Source organism: Tursiops truncatus, chromosome 5, assembly GCF_011762595.2.
Source record: "Tursiops truncatus isolate mTurTru1 chromosome 5, mTurTru1.mat.Y, whole genome shotgun sequence".
In the NCBI taxonomy this organism is placed as follows: Eukaryota; Metazoa; Chordata; class Mammalia; order Artiodactyla; family Delphinidae; genus Tursiops; species Tursiops truncatus.
In genome coordinates, this window is record NC_047038.1 from 1569543 (window position 1) to 1590505 (window position 20963).

Consider the following 20963-nt stretch of genomic DNA (forward strand, 5'->3'; position numbering starts at 1 on the left):
GGAGGTTGGACTTGATCACCTGGCTTCTCACTGCGGTCATTCCCCCTTTCCACGTTGCACTCCTTGGAAGGGGTCTCTAAGCGGGGCCCACGCTGAAGGAGGTGGGTAGGTTATGTGGATTCTTCAGCACAGAAGGCTTGTCTCTTCTCCCCCATTTACTCACTTATATATCCATATATATCAGTCCACTCATTTATATCAGTGTGGACTCATGCATATTTATTTTATACTTTGTCTTGTAATCCAATACGACGTGAGGTATTTTGTTGCCAGCTTTGGCCACTGGGACCCCTTTCAGGCTGGCTCCTGTGTCCCTTCGACCTGCCCCCATGCCTCCCGCCATCCTTTTGTTTTTTGAGCACTTCCTTACTTTATGATGCCATAAAATGCTGCAGGCTCAGCTTGTATCTTCCCTGCCCCAGACCTCAAATGGCCACTTCTCCAAGAACCGTGGTTCCTTTTCTTAGAACCTGGAATGAACTTGCACAGAAAGGGATGGTCAAAAGCCATTTTTATACGTGCTGGCAAAGTGCTTTAAGAAAGGCTTCCTTCCTGCCCAGCGCGCCTGCCGTCCACGCTGCCACACATGGACCCTGCACATACCATGCAGTGGGAGATGAGCCCCCAGGTGCCAAGACCTCCAGGACTGGGAGTCCAGGGGCTCCCTGGCAGCGCTGGGCAGTGACAGGAGGTATACATCCCACCCTGTCCTTTGTAGTATCTTGAAGACTGAAAATAATATTCTGAATTGTTCACAATAGCTCCACCCTGGAAACAACCTGAATGTCTGTCAATGGTAGAATGTATCAAAGAGTTGCTATATATTCCCCGAAACAGCCACGACAATAAGCCAACTGCAATCCCGGTGAAAACGTGGATGAGGATAGTACCCCCGGATACTGAGCAGAAGAGGGAAGCCGCAGCCAGGACACGGGGCGCGTCCTGTTTGTGCGCGGTTCAAAGTGGCAACACCACGCCCCGCGGTTTAGAGCTGCGCGTTTCTCAGGCTCCTCCCAGAAAGAAGGGTGTGGGGTGACCGTCAGGGCGTGCCCGGGGGCGCGCGTGATGGGGAGCCTGGGGCTTCCCGGGGGCTGGCGTGTCCTACGCACAGGCCTGGGCAGAATCTGGGCAGCCAGCTCCACGTGGCTGCAAAGTAAGCAGTGCCCTGCTCTCTGGAGTGGAGTCAGCGGTGGGTGGGCTTCAGGGCAAACCCAGTGGCTCTGACTTGGTTTCCCCAGGACACTGTTGGCTGCACTCCTCAGCTTATTGTCAGGTCTGGGGGGGTGGCTGCGTGGTTCTGGGCTCACACCCCCAGGACCACAGTGGAGGAAGGGAGGACGTGAGGCGGGACTTCCCCAGCAGGCCCCACCTCCAGACGCTGATGAGCTTAGACCCAGGTTCCAGGGTGATTCAGGGTCAGGGACTGGGTCCGCCGTCCAGACCTCAGGCTGCTCCCGGGGCTGGGGCGGGCCTAGGGTCGCAGGCAGCAGCTCTGACTGTGGCCGGCCGGTTGTCCAGACAGCTGAGCTGATGCAGCAATGTGCCGAGAGGCGCCTCCAAGAGGAAAGGTCCATGAAGGAGCTGGTGGAGCAGGTGATGGAGACGCAGAAGAACATCAAGGTGGCGCAGACAAAACTCCTGAAGGGCCGACAGCAGATGGGTACAGCAGGCGGAGGGGGGGGGCGCTCGGTACCCTCCCATGGGAGCTACCTGGGCCCAGCGCCGGCCCTGCTGCTCTCTGACCCCCTCAGCACCCTCTGGTTGGCCCTTAGTTCAGGAGGTGATGGAGGAGAGCCGGGAGCTGCTACAGCGCAGTGCAGAGGCGGCCAAGGAGGAGCAGAGGCGGCGCTGTGAGCTCATCTCCCAGTTGCGAGCCCTGGAGACTCAGCCCACACGCAAGGGCAAGCTGGTGGACCTGACCCAGGTGAGGACGTGGCCCCCGGAGCCCATGCCCATGTGACGACCTCGGGGAGCTTCCCCAGGTCTTACTGGGCCTGGCATTGCCATGAAGGATGTGTGCAGAATTCCCACCAAGGCCAAAGGCAGTCTGGACCCAGGCCGAGATCCACCTATCCGCTCATGCCCAGCTCCCCCGTGCCCGCCATGCTGGAGGCCTGGGTCTGGTCCAGATGCTCAGTCCTGCCAGGGAGGCCTCCATCCCCTGGGGGTGGGCAAGGTAGGCTTCGTGGAGCTGCGCGTTGAGGGAGCTCCCGGAATTCACTAGGCCTGGGTGGAAAGGGCAGTGCAGGGAGAGCACAGGTGCATGAAGACCCAAGGCTGGGCAAGCAGGAGGCTAAGAGAAGGGCAGCCGAGCCTGGAAGCCTGTGTGAGAAACACCACGAGAGGCCAGGCTGGCGCGCGGTGACGTGCGGGAAGGCCTGGTCCTGGGGGGTGGGCAGAGTCCAAAGGGCTGTCTACCCAGGCCCCCAGGTCCTGGCTGGGGAGACAGTGCTGAGCTCCATTTGGGCCCTGCCACAGCGGAGGGGCCTGCAGGGCACCCAGCTGAGATGTCCCCACAGAGGTCGAGGGCTGCAGAGCAGGCCCAGGCTGGAGAAGCCGGATGGTGGACACGTCACACAGGCACCACTGAGTAGACAGGAGGAGGTCTCCTGGGCACCAGGCCAGGCCTACGGCACTCAAGAGGGCTGCTGGTACTGGTGCCAGCGCCCTGGAGATGGCCAGGCAGGCTGGGCCTGGGCCTGGTTCCCAGCCTGGGGCCTCCCCTGCCCACCCTGCAGATCCCTGGCTATGGCCTGGAAGGGGAGATGTCGGTCGTGGAGCTGCGTGAGCGGCTGGCCCTGCTCAAGGAGACCCAGAGGTGCAAGGAGGAGGAGAAGCGAGACCAGATCATCCAGGGCAAGCGCGCCAAGAGCCGGGCGCTGCAGAACGCGGTGGAGCAGATCTCGCTGTGCCGCGCAGCCATGGGGAGGTCTGCAGCCTTAAGGTTAGTGCCCGTGGCCCGGGGTGGACGCCTTGGGTGGGCAAGGAGCAGGCAGCCTGCTTTTGCACCCTCCTGGGTGGCTTCTCCTCGCAGCAACCCACCACCCTCCCGCCCAGGCAGTTCCCTTGCAATCACTTGCCCCCAACTATTTTCTTTAAAAAAAAAACAAAACATTTATTTATTTGTTTATTTACTTCTGGCTGCGTTGGGTCTTTGTCACTGCACACGGGCTTTCTCTAGTTGCGGCAAACGGGGGCTACTCTTCACTGTGGTGCGGGAGCTTCTCTTGTTGCGGAGCACGGGCTCTAGGCGCACGGGCTTCAGTAGTTGTGGCTCGCGGGCTCAGTCGTTGTGGCTCGCAGGCTCTAGAGTGTAGGCTCAGTAGTTGTGGCGCACAGGCTTAGTTGCTCCGTGGCATGTGGGATCTTCCGGGACCAGGGCTCGAACCCGTGTGCCCTGCATTGGCAGGCAGATTCTTAACCACTGTGCCACCAGGGAAGTCCCTTTTTTTCCCTTTTAAACCAGGACTTAGTTGGGGTTCACACATCAAATTTGGTTGTCAAACATCTCTCCTCTCTTTTAACGGAAAGCACGTGGACACACGCACCCCTCTTTGTTAGGAACACTGTGGTGACTTTTCCGGCCCCTTGTGGCCAAGTATGGAAGAGATCTGCAAAGATAGCAGAATATTAGCCGCGGCTATCTCTAGGCAAGAGTGGCAAGGGGAGGGCAAGATGAAAGGGCGTTCGCATTTTATCCCCAATACCAAGATAGTTAATACCTATGGAATACTTTTTAAACTGTGAAATACAAGGGGCAAAAAGGAAGAGGCGCTGGGGGGAACCCCGCCCCGAGCGGTCCTCGTAGGGCGTCTCCACCTGCACCTAAATCCCTTGAGTCAACCCGCGGTGGGGTTCTCCTAAGCCCGCCCCGCCGCCCGCCCAGGTGGGAGGAGAAGAAGGCGCAGTCGGCGGCCGCGGGAGCGCCCTCCCGGGACGAGCGGGTGCTGGAGCTGCAGCGCAGGATCCGGGAGAAGGCGGCCCAGCGCCGCGGGCAGGAGGCACTGCTGCACGTGCCGGCGCCGCGGGCAGCTCGCCCCAAGCAGCAGGTGAGCCCCGGGGGCGGGCGCTAGGGTGCGCAGCGCGGGCGTTGGAGGTAGCGGGGGTCCGGGCGCGGTGTGGGGGGACGGGGAAGCCGCGGTGGGGGACGGCCCCGCCCCGCGTCGACCTCCACCGCCCGCCCGCAGGCGCAGCTGGAGGCGCAGCGCAGGCTGGAGCTGGAGCTGGAGCAGAGCCGGGAGCGCAGGCTGCGGGCGCTGCAGCGGGGAGGCTCGGCACGCGGGCCCGCTCGCTGCCAGGGGGCCGTCTGAGCTGGGCGGGGGCCCGCCGCGGGACCCCGAGACCCCCGCCCGAATAAAGCCTGGGCGGCGGTGTGCACCTCCCCTTCCTTGGCCGCGCCCCCCGCCCCACTCCGCCCCAGTCTCCTCCCGCCCAGAGCAGGGTTGCCAAATAAAATGCCAGTTATTGCGTGGGACAAGCTAATGCTAACAGAAGGATCCGCTGGAATTCAAATTTATTTGGGCGTCTTGTATCTTATGTGCTAAACATGGCCACCCTAGCCCAGATTCTAGCCCTTCCTACGGCCTTGTGCTAGGCATTCCTGCCCATGCCCCCCCCCCGCCCCCCCCATCGGAGTTCCCAGAGCCTGCTCTACTTGTGGAAAGCTGGAATCCCCATTCTCTGCCCGGAGTCGGGTGGCTTAATCCGGGAACCCCCAAGACTGAGAATGTGATTGTTCTTGTGCGATGAGTAGAAGTCGCCAGGATCTTGAGCCGCTGGGAACTGGCCCTTCTCGGCCTTATCTCCCAAACCTCACGGCGATGGGGGGGAGCTGGCCGGGGATGTAGGATCTGCCTCCCACTCCCCGTCTGCTGATGAGGCCACGGGTGCTGAGAGGTGAAGTGACCTGCTGGGAGAGCTGGACCCAAAGCTAAGCCTGGATGCCTTTAGAGCACTGCCCAGCCTTCTCCAGCATCACTGAAGGAACAAGGTTAGAGCCACTGGGCAGGAGCTGGCCCAGGGCCTGGACAGGAATGGAGTGATTCCCCTGGGTCCTCAGACCCATCACTGGACTGGAGGTGCGTGGCTGTGAGGACAGCCTGGCTGAGTGAAAGCCTGCTGGTGAATAAAGCACAGTATGCTGCAGCTCTCAGGAGAGAGAATGAGCAAGCCCATGGGGTGCAAGGCAGTAAGAGAGGGGCTGGAAACTGCCAGGCGGATAGATGTCTAGGAGAGACCCTCCACACCCTACATCCTCCTTGGGTCTGCAGAGGGGGGAGGCTGCACCCCAGGGCACATTCAGACTAAGAGGGTGGACATCTCAAAGGGACGAGAACAGACTAAAGACCAGCGTTCTCCCCCAATACTCTGAACTGTGTCAGAACCCCAGGACTTCCCCACAACTGAGGTTGGTAGAAAGAGGAATTTCCCACCCCCGTCAAATTAGAGCTGGGAGCAGATTAAATTTCATTAAAAAAAATAAACATGGCATTTCTTACTTCCTGTGTTGTTATTCAAACCCATTTCATTTGATATCGAGGGAATACGTTGATGATGACCTGTCCCAAGAGAGGCTCTCAGGAGCTCTGAGGGCTTCAAAAGGGGAATTATTAGCTTCTATAACTGGCAATCCAAAATAGGGTAGACTTCAGGACATGCCTGATCCAGGAGCTCTGTCTCCAAGCTGGTAGCAGTTCCAACCTCACATGTCTGGAGGAAGAAGGACCATCTCTCCCTGGTAGTTCTCATAGGAGGGAAACCTCTCTGTCCTCCAAGCCTTGTGCTCCAGTCTCACTGGCCTGGATTGAACGTGCTCTGCTGAACCAGTTCCTGTAGTGGGAGAAGGTCTGCATGGGGGCTCTTGCAGCACATGGGGGCCGAAGCAAGCACTGTGGCAGAAGAAGAGAATTACCCTTCACCTATCAGACTGGCCTCTGGAGCAGAGGGGAGAGGTGGTGGCCCAACAGACTCAGGGTGCTATTAGGAGTAATGCTGGTTGGCAATCCACAGGGTCCCCACCTGCCCTCCTGGACTGGGCAGCTGCTCAGAGCTGCCTTGAGAGCACCTGGGGCTTCGGCTCCATACAAACCCCCGTAGGGTCAGGTCTTGGGCCATCCCCCGAGTTTATGGGCTGAGGGCCAGCCTTGTGTGGTAAACTGATGGCAACAATGTCTCCCGGTATCCATGCTCCTTGCCTTGTGACCCCTGCCAAGGCAAGGAACAGAGTAGGAAATAGGCAGAGTCTATTTCGCCCAGTCCTTGAATCTGGGCTGACTTGCTTTGGCCAATAAGGTTCAACAGGGCTGGCTGTGCACCAGTTTAGAGCCTGGACCTAGGTGGCCTTGGAGGTCCCTCTTGTTCTCTACCTGGCCGCAGTGTGGGCATGTCCAGGGTGGCCTTGCTGGGATGACCTGGTTATTCTCAGAACAAGAGAGACAAGCTGGGCTCTCTTTTCTGGTTGCCAAATTCATGTCCAAGTCCAGTTCTGGGAGCTGAACTCAAGGAACCTACCACCAGATTCTCTAATCCCAATTCTGATATGCAGCCCCACCCAGGGCTGGCATGCACCTGTGTTCACAGTGTTGAGTCCTCCCGACTCCCACCTTCCCTGAGATAAGTACTGCTATCATCTCCATGCTACAGGCCAGGGAAACGTGAGACTTGCCTGAACCATGGAGCTGGGATTCAATCTCAGGCAGGAGGGATCCAGGGCCCACACTCTCTTCTTGATTCTGGGAGTTGCACCAGATGCCCCAGAGACCTCCAGGCTTTTGCCTGGGCCATGGCCCCTTTCCCAGGACGGGGCTGGACCGGACCTGGGTGAGAAGAGTACTCCACGGGTTCAGTCCTTCCCTTCCCGACACCTATTGTCTTCGGGATAATCCAAACTCTTAGCCTGGCATGTGGGCCCTCCAAGGTCTGACTCGTGCCTTCCCCGACCCCAACCTCTCCCAACCTCTGAACCCGTGGCGCACTGGGCAGCCTCCAGTTTTCTGGACATGCTAGCCCACCTTTCCCCATCCAGGCTCCCTCTTCCTGGAACTCTCTCCTCCATTCTAGTCCTTTCAGTTCGCAGGTCGTTTCCTCCGGGGAGCCCTCCCAGACGTCCTGGTTGAGTGCCTCCTCCGGGATCCCGAAGATGGGCCGGGCTGTACTTCCCTCGCGTCTCCACCAACAGCCTGGCAGAGCCCGGGATCGCAGGGACCAGGCGCAGGCCCAGGGCCTGGCACGTCGTGGGGCGCGGGCGCCCGGAGGACCTGCAGATCCAGGCCGATAGTAGAGACCCCAGGAAACTGGCTGGGAGAGGCGCGTCGGGCTCCGCGCCGCGAGCCGGGCAGCCGGAGCCCAGACCACGACTCCCGGGAGGCCTTGCGGGCCGAGGGGCGCCTACCGCTCTCTCGCGGGAAGGCAAAAGCTTGAGCTCACGAGCGTGGGCGGAGCCGGAAGGAGGCCCATTTCAAAGTGGTAATAGATGGTTTCTTATCCAATAAGATTGAAAATATACCTCCTCAACCGGCCGACCACGGGAGTAGGGACAGCGGTGGCCAATAGGGACGCGCGGAGGGCGGAGCCGAGGTCTCCGGAGCGGAAGTGGGTCTCTGTTGAGGCGGCGGTGTCTTGTTGAGGGCTTCTCAGCGGCTTCCAAAGGTCCTTCCTCGCTTGGGTGCGTCGACCGCCGCGCCTGCCGAGCCTCACCAGCGCCAGGCAGGGCCAGACTTTGCGGGGAGTGGGCGGCAAGGCAGGGCCGGGCGGATTCGGGGTTCGGGCGGCTTCGCGGCCTGCGGAGGCCTCGGCGCCGCGGCCCAAGGAGCCGCCGTGGCGCGGCCGACCACGCTCGGGCCCCGACCTCCGACCGGGCCTCCCCGGGCCCGCGGGCCTGTTCGCCTGCCCGCCCGCCCCGCTCTCCGCGCAAGCCTAGCTCGGCGCGGGGACGGAAGTGGGGAGGCCCCGCCGCGGGTGCCGCCCGCCCTGGCAGGCCACGGCGCCTCGTCTTAGCGTCGCCGGGGAAACTGAGGCTGGGCGGGGAGGGACGCGCCCAAGGTCACTCGGAGGGCCGGGCGGGACGCGGGGCGCGGGCCTGCGCCGGCGTTCGGGAACACCGGGCGACGGTTTGGTCCCCACCGAGACCGCCGCCTTTGTGTGCTCGCGCAGCCGCTCCGCCATCGCGGGCCTGCGAGTCGCCTCGGGCGGCCGGGCGGAGTCTCCTCCGGGCTAGGACGGGGCTGGGGCACCCGCCGGGGGCAGATCTCAGCAGGTCCTCAGCTTCCGGGCGTTGGCCGGGCGCGTGGCCGCCGAGGCCTGCGGCCGAGACCCCCGCGGGCGCCTGGAGACAGGTGCCTGAGGCACAGAACTCAGTGGACGCCACTTAACACCCTTTGACCCGTCGAGGGAGAAGGGGAGAGTTCAGATCCTTGGTAGGGGTTTTTGTGAGGTTTTGGCTTTTGTGTAACTCCAGTCCCTTCCCATCGACGGTCACGGCCATACCTTCCTTGTGCTTCTGCGCCACGTTCTCGGAGCCAGACCTGGGGGTCTCAGCTCTGCGGTCCTGCATTCGCTGAGGCTGCCTGAGTGGCCGGGGAGACCGAGGTGGTCTCCCCAAGGTCACAGCCTCGGTTCCCTGACTGCGGAGCTAGGTAGCCCTTTGAATTCAGTGACCAGGAGTTTGCTAATGAGAGGCAGAAACGTTGAAGGGAATCGTTTTGCTGTCTTTCTGGTGGTTTGTTTTTTGATGGATGGGGGGGACACATTGGGTAGTTTTGTGTATGAGTTTGAGGTGAAATGGGAATATTCAAGTAGAAAGATGTGTAGCTGGCTTCTGTATTGCGTGAACTTGAGTTTCCAACTTTGACTCACATCTTGCTGTAATCCAGTATTTATAAACCTTTTTACAACGACGACTCCGCGCTCCCCGCCCCCCGCACACCCGAGCTTTTTTACACGTTGTTTTCTTGATTGCCCACTCCAGGAAATTTTAATGCTGCTTTCACACTGTATGCCCTTTTTATTTGCTATATGCATGTTTATGCTTTGTACATAAAAAGAGGGGGCTTTTTTTCGCCCCCTTTGAGAATGCGTACGTTAATTTTCTAAGTCATCATATTTTGAGGTCTTCTGCATGTCAAGCTTTCTGCTTGCACAAAAATAGGCATGGTACAGGCCCAGGAGCCAGAGTGGAGAGAGTGAGAGACATTCCCTGAGGTTGAAATATAAATGGTAGAAAGGTGGGACTGGAGAGGTAAGCAGGAACTAGATCACAAAAGGTCTCCGGTATTCCTCCACAATAAGGAGTTCAGAAATTATCTTAAGGCCAGGTGGGAAATCACTAAATTGAGTTCTAAGCGGGGAAATTAACAGGGTTAGGTTTGCGTTTTAGAAAAATCACTGTGCTATGAGAAGGATGGTTAGAAAGGTGGACAAAACTAGTGGCTTCAGGACCAGTTAGGAAGAGAGAAAAGGATAGCCTGGACCAGGGTAGTGACTAGTCACTGAATTTGGTAATGGCGATTGCCAGTCATGGCAGTTCTTCACTGGCTGTTTACTTAAAAGCTCTTAGCAAGGTCCATGTCCGGTAGTTTATACCCCTGCCAATTTTTGGAAACGTTTTGGGGTGCTACTCAACGAAAATATGTGCACAAGGTAATTGGTTTGTATGCTGTATAAAAGTGGCTTTGTATGTTCTTGTGTATATGTTATCCGTGTCTCATTTTGGAATGATTTACGTGCATCTCTCACCGTCCCCAAATCAGGCATTTTTGAGGGATGAGGTGGCTCCCATAGCATATTACAGGGCTGACTCTGTTATGAGATATAATTCACGTATGCGCTCTTCTAACTTATCCTTCTAAGTAGCTTGTTTCCCAGCAGGACTTTGGGAATTTTAGAGCCAGGCATTTCGAGGTTTCCTCTCTGAGGAGGAAGGCCCAGAGCACAGATACCGACTTACTCTGAGGTCACAGTTCCAGTGTGAGAAAAACATCTGAGGTTAAGTTGGAGGGTGCCACTATAGGGTTATGGAATCTACTTTGGAAGCATTTTTTTCCCCCCGGCATAAATAAGAATTGGCAGGTTTGTTGAATACCACATCATGCAGAGTAGGAGAGGCCCGGAAACATTTCAAAATGAGTATTATCAGTAGCCTGCCGGTGCAAAAGAGAAATTGTGACCATCATGCCTTCCTGGTGTATCCTGTAGGGTACATTAACTGTAGAATGTACCTCCAGATAGCTGAGTAAATTAGCTTGCTATATATATTTAGACTTACCGGGCATACACAAATTTAAAATGAAAGAATGCCTGCTAAATGGCATTATTATCTGCTAATGCCTTTTTGTTTTGGAATCATAATTTCTGGTTTTAGGAATGCAACTCAGTTGTCTGTAAGGGTTACTCTAGGTTTGTGATACCACGTCTACTGTTTAGTAGTCTCTACCACTTACAAATCCACCCTGCCAGGTAGTTGTGGTTAGTTCCATATTGTGTGTCCTGAAGCACAGGAAGGGCAGAGTCACTTGCCCAGGGTCACACAGTTAGTAAGAAGAGACCTAGCATCTGGACCTCACGTTCCGTTGCCTTTGTTCCTTTTGCTGGACTTTGTTATGTCATTCATATTTTTCTGTGGTGGGAAAGCACAGGGCTGGTGTTTCTAGTAGCTTTAAATAGTGAAAATAAAACTTAAAAGTGGGGGATATTGTCTTTATTTTTATGTTTCTTTTTCAAGTAACGTTTACCCAGGAAGGGTCTGATTATAAATATTCTCAAGAAGCTGAATTTTCAGTGACTGCATTGTATTCCTGAGGACTCTAGTTATTTTTCGTGAGTCCCCCCAACCCCCAACCCAAGGAGGTGGTCTTAGGACCCGGACATTTGTCTGTCTGCTGCACCTCCCTTCTTACTTCAGCCAAACTGTTGCTAAATTCTCCTGCTTGCTATAGCAGACCGGTATCAAATTTGCTTTCTTTCTAAGCACCTTCTTGTTATTTTTCAGTTCTTAACTAATATTTAAGAACTTTTTGCTCTGGCCTCTTTTTCCAAGTTGAAAATGCCATGATGATCATCTGTTTTTAAGTCTTCCTTTGTTTCCTTATGGTGACACTCTCTCTCTCTCTCTCTCTCTCTCTCTCTCTCTCTCTCTCTCTCTCTCTCTCTCTCTCTCCCCCCTCTCTCTCTCTCTCTCTCTCTCTCTATCTATATCTATATCTATATCTATATATATATATATTTTTTGCGGTACGCGGGCCTCTCACCGTTGTGGCCTCTCCCGTTGCGGAGCACAGGCTCCGGACGCGCAGGCTCAGCGGCCATGGCTCACGGGCCCAGCCTCTCCGTGGCATGTGGGATCTTCCCGGACCGGGGCACGAACCCGTGTCCCCTACATCGGCAGGTGGACTCTCAACCACTGCGCCACCAGGGAAGCCCAAGGTGACTATATTTTTACTTGCAATGTCAGGCTCCAGTTTTCTCATCTCTGAAAGTCATCCTTTTTTCCCCCCTCTCAAAAACACTTTATGCTATCTTTTCTAAGTATCTGCTATCTCTTTCAAGCATCTAATGAGCTTGGTAATTTAATTTCAATGGGAAAAATCATCATTTTTCACCCTGTTTGTCCCAAGTGGTGTGCAAAGAAGAGGGCATGCCCTGATCAGTATTTGACATAGAGTTATGTTTAGCATACTTGTACAGTAGAAGAAATTTAGGGTCAGGAGTGAGAGAAATGTAAGTAACATTTCTTTGAGGTAGGCCTTGAACAATGAGGAGTTCCCCAAAGTGGAATGGGGGTAGGGGAACCTTTGCAGGCAAGGCAACAGCATGTATCAAATTATGGTGCTGTGATAGGAAAGAGCATGGAGTTGATACTGACATCCAGGGTACCTGAAAAGTAAGGTACAGTCAGTTCTGCTTTGAACACTTGTTTGGAAGCATGGATTTGTTCCAGTGGGATTGATACTTTAGGAAACAAGTTGAATATAACGGGAATATTGAGTTTAGTGTGCATAATTTCATCATTGGTAATAGGTAAACAGAAAATTGAACTCAGCTGAACCAAGCCATGTAGACTATATACCCTTCAGACATCCACCAGTTATCTCAGTTGACTGTGTGTGCCATGAGCCACACCCTGTGCACGTCTCTTGTTACAACACTCACCCGATTTCCCAATAACTCATGAGCTGCAGACCTGGTTAAGTGCCATAGTTGTAGTATGTATGCATTTCTTAACCATTTAATTTGTCAAACTGTGCTGTCATTTTTGTTAGGTTTTTGTTAGCTTCTTACCGTGTGTGTGTAAGTTTACCATCTTAAGTTTTTGGGTGTTATACCCTTAATTCCACTTTTTCCCATAAACCCTGTGGACTTTTTGTGTCGTATGGTGATTTTTAGGAAAACATACGTCTGTAACTACAAATGAGGCCGGACCGGTGAGTTGTTGGCTATACACGTGAAGGCAATGGGTTCGATCATTTTGGAGCATTTGCAATATTCTTGGGCCTCTTGGAGTCTGGCCGATTTTTTTGAGCTACCACGTGAAGCTTTTAACTTCCTCTGGCCCACTTAATGTTCTTCCTACGGCTTTCCTGCTTTTTCTCTTAGAACATTCCCAACATTCCCTTTATAATAGGTGCTTGCTGTCCTGGGAGCCAAAGACCATTGACTTAATATTTTACTTTCTAGGGAGAGAGTTGAAGAGAAGAGGATCTGGATTTCACTGCCAAGGTTAATGTCTTTAGAGAATTGGGTTTGGCTAGCCATTTGGTGACTGCATGCATCCATTCATTAGCCAGCGCGCTTGTGCAACTGCCTGAATGGAAGGCTGTGCCTTGTGCTACGGAGCTCTGGGGGCAGTGCTATTTGAGACCAGCTCCCCTCTTATGCAGATGAGGGAATTCCCTCTGTGGGGCGCTGCTGGGCTGCCCTTTGCTGTAGGTATACCAGCATTTATAAGCTTCTGCCTCCCCGCTGCCACCGCCACTACAGTCTGCACGTCGGCTCTGTTTAGTGGCTCTTGGTTTACTCCACACGCATACACCCCAGCCCAGCCCAGCCCAGGTTCATGATTCAGTAGAAGCAGCTAAGATTCCTAGCTTTGTGCTTGGGTGCCATCCACACAGGCCCAGCATGCCTGCCTCCTGTGAGTTCTAGAGTTGGAGGTTGTTAATGGCCTCAGCACCTGAGGTCAATTTGTCCCCTTGGCCTCTGGTATCTTTTCAACCTCTGGTGGAAAGCTTAGGTTTCCTTCATTATATTACCCTTGCTTCTGGCCCCCAGCAATTGCCTTGTTTGTATCACTGGCCCGCTCCAGAGCCCAGACCACTGTGACTGAAAGAAAATCAGAAGTTAGGGGTCAGAGAGGTGGAGAGGCCACTCGGCTTTGCTTCTGTGCTATGCCAGAGAAACCCTTCTGCAAAGGAGTAGTTATAGGACCAAGTAGGCAGCTTCTGAGCTGCCAAAATTAGTTGGTTGAATTTGGTGTCTATTAATATCCCTCCCAGTTGTGAAAATCCTCCAAATCAATCACTGATACAGCCTCATCAGACGTGGCCGTGAGAGAAGTAAGGTGCCCTTCCCGCCTGTACCCCTCCACCCCCCCGCCCCCAGGCTCCAGGGGTTTCATTGACAAAAGGGTCAACCTAGTATTTGGGGGAAATTGATCATAAACCTGCATGTGAAGCTGTGGAGAAATTTCTAAGAACAGTGTCGCTGAGTAGAGAATGAGCCAAGGTCCTCTTTGGCTGTGTTAGAGTCGTAGGTGTGTCCTGCAGATCCCAGGACATGGGGGAGACTGAGGGTCCCAATACAGGTGAGCTCTTTACAGGTGTTTCTGGGGCTGTACCTACTGCAGAGTGTTTCTGAATACTCGACTAAATCCTATTTAAACTATCTAGGAAAAAAGCATTAGGTGAAGTTTATTTTTTAATTTTTTTGTTGTGGTAAAATATACATAACGTAAAATAGACGATTTATAACCACTTTTAGGTGTTCAGTGGCATTAAGTAAATTCACATTGTTGTGCAACCATCACCATCTATCTCCAGAACTTTTTTCATCTTCCCAGACAGAAACTCTGTATTCATTAAAGGATAACTCCCTGTTCGCCCTTCCCCTAGTCCCTGGCAATCACCATTCTACTTCTCTCTCTGAATTTGATGTCTTGGGACCTCACATAAGAGGAATTATGCAATGTTTGCCCTTTTGTTTCTTATTTCACTGAGCATAATGTCTTCAGGGTTCATCCATGTTGCAGCAGGTATCAGAATTTTCTTTTTAAGGCTGAATAATATTCTTTTTACTGTGGATTTTTTTTCTCATCATTTTAAAAAAGCTGAGGTTCATTCTTAATTCTGGAGCCTTGTACCTCAAGACCTGAATCGCAAACAAAAGTAGAACATCGCTATGCCCAAAGAGCTGTTCTTTTTCTCTAGTAGAAGCAAAAGGCAATCCTTGATGGGTCCTTTGTTTGGAGTAAAGGAAAGAACTTCCCTGAGTGACAAATCACTGAGCAGGTGTGAAGTCTCCTTGGCTCTGGTGCCCCTTTCAGGCTTCTGAGACTGACTGCTTCATCAGGGTCATAAGGTTAATGTGTGAAAGACCCAGTTACTGTCTCTCAGCTTAGTTAGCTGCTTTCTGTTTTTGCCAGATCTAGTCTAGTCCCTGCAAAAACCTCGAGAGATCGGTGGTCGAGGCTGCTGAGCCTGCTTTAGGAATAAATAACTGGGAGAGGGTTGCCCCACTGCCTCAGTGCTGGCTCGTCAACTTCCTTTAAGCCTAAGCAGGAGTGATTAGCCACATCCTGCCAAGTCTTTTCTGGAAATGAATTAAGCCTTGCTGAGAGCCGGAAACATTTGTTCCACTTCTTCCTGGGGCTGAAAGTTTGCTTTGCTCTCATCTAGTAGCACTCACACTTGTAAGAAGAGCTATGGTTTCTGGCTTTTCTGATGTAATCCATATTTATTACTTGATTTATTGATTGTCTTTCCACTTAGAGTATATGCTCCAGGAGTGTCTCTCTCTTTTAAAAAATAAATAAATAAATATATTTATTTATTTATTTATATATTTGGCTGTGTTGGGTCTTCGTTGCTACGCACGGGCTTTCTCTAGTTGCAGTGAGTGGGGGCTACTCTTCGTTGCGGTGCACGGGCTTCTCATTGCAGTGGCTTCTCTTGTGGAGCATGGGCTCTAGGTGCACGGGCCTCAGTAGTTGTGACACGTGGGCTCAGTAGTTGTGGCTCACGGGCTTAGTTGCTCCGCAGCATGTGAGATCTTCCTGGACCAGGGCTTGAACCCGTGTCCCCTCCATTGGCAGGCCAATTCTTAACCACTGCGGCACCAGGGAAGCCCCAGGAATGTCTCTTGTTCGCCATTATATTTCTAGCCCCTGAAGTAGTGTCTGACCAGAGTAGGCACCTGTACATAGTTGCTGAATTACTCAGATGATAGGGTGCCTCCAGGGTGCTGGGAACCTACTGGGCCCTTTGATTCATCATCACGGCTGCAAGGTAAGGGATATTTTTCTGACATTGAAGATGATAAAACTGAGACATGGAGATCAGGTATTTGTGCGGGGCTCTGGAGCTCATTTGGCCAGTCTCATCATTGCTCTCTATACCATGCACCCTCCTCTGTATAACAAGCAAGACGTTCATATTTTTCTTAAGTACTAAGGTCTGGATGTTGATGTGACAGTGGCATCAAAGTTCATTTAAGGAGCTTTGAAGGGAATTCCCTGGCAGTCCAGTTGTTAGAACTCCGCACTTTCACTGCCTAGGGCTCGGGTTCGATCCCTGGTTGGAGAACTAAGATCCCACAAGCCGCGAGGTGCAGCCAAAATAATAAAAAGGAGAGACGTGACCTAGACTGTTGGTACTAGCCAGTGCCTAATCAGTTGCTGGTAAATTGGCATCACCCTGATGAGATTCTGTAGGATTTAGGCTTTTCTCTGCCTTTACCATGCCAACATGAAGGGGTTGCCCCGGCCACTTCAGTCGGACTCACTCTGCTTGTGTCTCAGAATGGCCATTTATGAGTTTACAGTGAGATCTGCTTTACAGTTGCCCCACAGAACGAGTGAGTGACCCAGTGTGTCTGAGTATCCTCTCCCGGAAGGAAAACGCACAAGGAGCCACCTTAGAATCCAGATTGCCTGGGACTTGTGGAAGCAGTGCTGGGGAGTTTGGTCTCAGATTTTCAGTGAGTGATTATATCAGCCTTGGCTGCCCTGGCTTGTGTGAGGGCTCTGTGTGCCTGCCGTGGGCTGGGCTGGACAGAGCTGCTCACCCAGACATCTCCCTTGGCCTCGCTGCATAGTTGCTGCTTCCTTCTGTCTCTGGTGCACCCCTCCCCTCCCCTTTTCTGCTGACTCTTCCTTTCTTGGCTTGTGGGAAAACTGGTGGGAGATATGGTGACAGAATCCGGCTCTAGTCTAACACTGCCAGTCTGTTTCTAACCATCATGTGTGTAGACGTACACATATAATCACATCCACATAGGCGTCACATATATATGATTACGTGTGTCACACTCCTAACTAGAGTTGGGGGGTATCATCTTTAGTGTCCATAATAGCTTCCTGGGAAGAAAAATCAACCTCTAACAGTAACGTCACAATTGAGTAGACCATTAAATCTGTAAGAACACTGAAGGACTAACCTCACCAACCCCCCTCCCATCTAGTCAGGGGCCTCACGTCTTTCCACTACCTCCAAGCCACACGGCTTTCTTCTTGCTTGGGTTCCTCTAAGTCTCCACGCAGGTCTGCATTCTGACATGTCCAGTTTCCCTTTGGTCCTCAGCGCCCAGGTGCCGCAGTCTCCAGATGCATCTCTGTCTGAAACCCTTGATGGCCCTGCCCCTGGGGTGTGGGTTAGGAGGCCTGTGGGGTTGCGTCACGCCACTGTGTGGCCCTCAGTTCTCACTGCTGACACACTACTTGTCTAGGGCAGACAATTCCTCTCCCCTTCGATGCCCTGCTGCCCACCCGATTTGTTTGTTAAATAAGTCCGGTTACTTTCTGGCCTCATCTTCAGTGTCACTTCCTCCGCGCAGCCCAGCTTGGCCCTCAGTAACAGTTTGGGCCTCCGCTTGCTTGGTAGACAGTGTCCAGCTCCCTGTGGCCGGCTCACTGGCCTCGTTCTGGTTCCCCTGCCTGTTTACTGCTGCTTTCTCCTTGAAATGCCAGCTTTTGTCTAACCGATAACCTCCAAGTTCTCCAAGCTTTGTTTCTGGCTTTTTATTCTCTTTACAGGCTTCTTTTTTCTCTACCTGACTCCCCAGATTTTAACACAGATTCTAAAACCTCTACCTCTACCCTAGTTATCTCTCCTCTGAGTTTTTCAGCTACCTTTGGACCTTTCTACTTGGATACCCCACATGCAGCATTTCTAAAACTAAAGCTGGCTACCCTTGACACCTGTTTCTTTTTATCCCTTCTCTAGCCCGGTTTCATGGCATTACTACCATGGAATAACCAGTTAGACACCTTGGCATGGGTTGGTCTCCCCTCACCCTCCTGTCAGAGCTTTCGGGATTCCTGACATCTGGCCTTCTTGACCATTCCCAGTGCCAAGCTCTACCCCAGGTCTTTTCTTAGTGGCAGGGACAACATTTACCACTCCTCTCTCACCTCCAAGCCTTCAGTAAACATGAGCATCTGCTTTGGGCAAGAGGTGAGCTAGGTGCAAAGTATCCTCTGTGGCACTTCCATCAAGTGAGGGCATGCTGGGACTTCCCTGGTGGCACAGTGGTTAAGAATCCACCTGCCAATGCACGGGACACAGTTTCGATCCTTGCTCCCAGAAGATCCCACATGCTGTGGAGCAACTAAGCCCGTGCACCACAACTACTGAGCCTGTGCTCTAGAGCCCTCAAGCCACAACTACTGAAGCCTGCACGCCTAGAGCCCGTGCTCCACAACAGGGAAGCCACCACAGTGAGAAGCCACACACTGCAACAAAGAGTAGCGCCCGCTTGCTGGAACTAGAGAAAGCCTGCGTGCAGAAACGGAGACCCAATGCAGCCAAAAATAAATTAAAAGAAAAAAAAAGTGAGATCTTGCTGAATGACTGCAGTTTGCTTTGGAAACCAAGGGGTGGTGGGGCCATTTGCTAAGATGGAGTGCTGGCATGTTAGAAGGAGTTTCTTTCTGGACACACTAAATTTGAGGAACCTGGAAAACATCTGTGTTCCATATTGTTTCTGGAATTAATACATCAGATTCTGGCTTAACTTTGTTTAAGGCTGGGGGGCTTCTGGCATCAGACTGCCCTGGTTTAAATCTAGGCTCTGGTGTTTACTCGGTGTGGACTTCGGGCAAGTTACTTAACCCCTGGTCATCCTTAGCTCCCTTGTGTGTGAAATGGTGATCATAACAGTACGTGCCTCCTTGTTTGGTGAGAGGAGGATTACAGGAGATGGTGCTTGGAAAGTGCTTAGTGTCTTGAACGTAGAAGTGGCCTCTGAGTTTTAGCTATCGTTAGTTTTATTGTTCTGATGACCTCTATTAGCCTGCATGATCCAGAACCCTTTGCAGTTGGCGAGAGCCACTTTTCCCATGACCCCTAGCCTCTCTGTTCACACACTGCACTTCCATGTCCCCAAACTGGTCTGCTGGAAATGCCGTGCCCATCCCCCCCAAACCCCCCCGCATCTTCCTATCTTCCCACCTCCATTCTCTGGTGAAATCCAGCCCCTTGGCAGATTTCCCTAAGGCGGCCAGCCTTCCAACTTTTTATGTCGTCTGACCACTGACCTTTATTATCCCCTAAAGAAAAACACAGATATGGAACAAATTGCTAGTTGGCGTTGGGCATGGGAGGGCGTGGCAGAATCTGGAGAATGAGGAAGCTCTGGGAAGCAGCCGCTGGGGCTCAGGAGGCTGGTTTCAGAGAGCAGGGAGGGTGTGCAAGCTGAGGAATGGGGGCCCCTCCAGATGGTTGCAGGACATGTCTTTAATGATCATATTTGAAAACCTAAAAATTAAACAAGTAGGAGGCAAGAGGCTTATGGAGCAACCAAGGTATGTGCATTAAATTATTTCCCTTTGCTCAGCGGACCTATCTCTCCCTCCTCTGTCAGTGACATTTTTATCAGATTTTTCTCAAATTCTAAGAGACACCACTGAGATAGATAAGGTTTCCCCCAAAAGCTGCATCATGGCTGTATACTCAAACATAAGATACTTCTTGTGGTTAGCAACAGGAAGTACGGCGGATCTGGGACTATGTGTGATCTGGTCTTGTGAGTCCTAAGTGCCTGTTGAGGTGTTCAGAACACCTGGCTTGAACACCTTCTGTTCAAGCCAGGTGTCCTGTCCTCATCTCGGGTGGTGTTGCATTGGGAAGCATTTGTGCCATTCTCGAGTGAGAGCACCTGTGGGCCAGCCTGAGGGCTGTCAGGAGATGTTGTGCTGTAGGCCACCCGCGAGTCTCCCTGGAGAGAGTGACACAGTGAAGAGATAACTCTCTAAACCACTGAGTGGATAATGGGAGATGGGGGGCATGCACGGATGCAGACCACCATATGCTGGAGAAAGAGGCTCAGCTGGCTGGGCAGTCCTTTTATCTTTATTTTTTTAATCTTTTTCGAATTTTATTTAATCTATTTTTTTATATAGCAGATTCTTATTAGTTATCCATTTTATACGTATTAGTGTGTATATGTCAATCCTAATCTCACAATTCATGACGCTACCACCACCCCCGCCGCCACTTTTCCCCCTTGGTGTTGATACGTTTTTTTCTCTACTTCTGTGTCTCAATTTCTGCCCTGCAAACTGGATCTGTACCAGTTTTCTAGGTTCCACATATATGCATTAATATACGGTATTTGTTTTTCTCTTTCTGACTTACTCCACTCTGTTTGACAGTCTCTGGATTCATCCATGTCTCTACAAATGACCCAATTTCATTCCTTTTTATGGCTGAGTAATATTCCATCGTATGTATGTACCACATCTTTATCCATTTGTCTGTCAGTGGGCATTTAGTTTGCTTCCATGACCTGGCTATTGTAAATAGTGCTGCAGTGAACATTGGGGTGTATGTGTCTTTTTAAATTATGGTTTTCTCTGGGTATATGCCCAGTAGTGGGATTGCTGGGTCATATGGTAATTCTGTTTTTAGTTTTTTAAGGAACCTCCATAGTGGCTGTATCAATTTACATTCCCACCAACAGTGCAAGAGGGTTCCCTTTTCTCCACACCCTCTCCAGCATTTGTTGTTTGTGGATTTTCTGATGATGCCCATTCTAACCGGTGTGAGGTGTAGTTTTGATTTGCATTTCTCTAATAATTAGTGATGTTGAGTAGCTTTTCATGTGCTTCTTGATCATCTGTATGTCCTCTTTGGATAAATGTCTATTTAGTCCTTCTGCCCATTTTTGGATTGGGTTGTTTGTTTTTTTGATAATGAGCTGCTTAAGCTGTTTATATATTTTGGAGATTAATCCTTTGTCCGTTGATTCATTTGCAAATATTTTCTCCCATTCTGAGGTTGTCTTTTCTTCTTGTTTGTAGTTTCCTTTGCTTTGCAAAAGGTTTTAAGTTTCATTAGGTCCCATTTGTTTATTTTTGTTTTTATTTCCATTACTCGAGGAGGTGGATCAAAAAACATCTTGCTGTGATTTATGTCAGAGTATTCTTCCTATGTTTTCCTCTAAGAGTTTTATGGTGTCTGGCCTTACATTTAGGTCTTTAATCCATTTTGAGTTTTTTGTGTGTGTATGGTGTTAGGGAGTGTTCTAATTTCATTCTTTTACATTTAGCTGTCCAGTTTTCCTTATTGAAGGAAACCACTTATTGAAGAGGTCGCCTTTTCTCCATTGTATATTCTTGCCTCCTTTATCAAAGATAAGGTGACCATACGTGTGTGGGTTTATCTCTGGGCTTTCTCTCCTGTTCCATTGATCTACATTTCTGTTTTTGTGCCAGTACCATACTGTCTTGATTACTGTAGCTTTGTAGTATAGTCTGA

General features: G+C 51.7%; 2 protein-coding genes and 1 long non-coding RNA gene across 10 annotated transcripts in view; 2 read left to right on the forward strand and 1 right to left on the reverse strand.

Moving 5' to 3' along the window:
- The window catches only part of CFAP99 (cilia and flagella associated protein 99), a 41665-nt gene extending 36174 nt beyond the window's left edge, over positions 1–5491 (forward strand). For 2 of the 3 annotated variants that reach the window (XM_073804758.1, XM_073804760.1), the window contains 5 exons: positions 1519–1660; positions 1773–1924; positions 2739–2944; positions 3866–4049; positions 4188–5491. In XM_073804758.1, coding sequence (XP_073660859.1) covers positions 1519–1660; positions 1773–1924; positions 2739–2944; positions 3866–4049; positions 4188–4310 — 807 coding nt within the window. In that variant the 3' untranslated portion in view covers positions 4311–5491. The remainder of the gene's footprint in view (positions 1–1518; positions 1661–1772; positions 1925–2738; positions 2945–3865; positions 4050–4187) is intronic. The other variant, XM_033856541.2, reaches the window with a different exon arrangement.
- LOC117312359 (uncharacterized) lies at positions 3115–7488 on the reverse strand. Of its 3 annotated transcripts, XR_012331818.1 has the most exons (3): positions 6665–7459; positions 5499–5888; positions 3115–3611 (listed from the first exon to the last, which is right to left on the reverse strand). It is a non-coding gene; the product is annotated as an uncharacterized lncRNA (long non-coding RNA). The 3 variants fall into 3 exon arrangements; XR_012331819.1 differs by lacking the exon at positions 3115–3611 and having other exon boundaries at positions 5503–5829; positions 6665–7488; XR_012331817.1 differs by lacking the exon at positions 3115–3611 and having other exon boundaries at positions 5503–5888; positions 6665–7488.
- A 32-nt stretch (positions 7489–7520) lies between these two features.
- Positions 7521–20963, forward strand: part of RNF4 (ring finger protein 4) — a 42228-nt gene continuing 28785 nt past the window's right edge. Inside the window, exons 1-2 of one of the 4 annotated variants that reach the window (XM_073804762.1) lie at positions 11321–11418; positions 12670–12711. The gene's annotated coding sequence lies outside the window, so the exon portion shown is untranslated. Of the gene's footprint in view, positions 7705–11320; positions 11419–12669; positions 12712–20963 lie in introns of those variants that run through there. The other 3 variants (XM_019951365.3, XM_073804761.1, XM_073804763.1) reach the window with 3 other exon arrangements.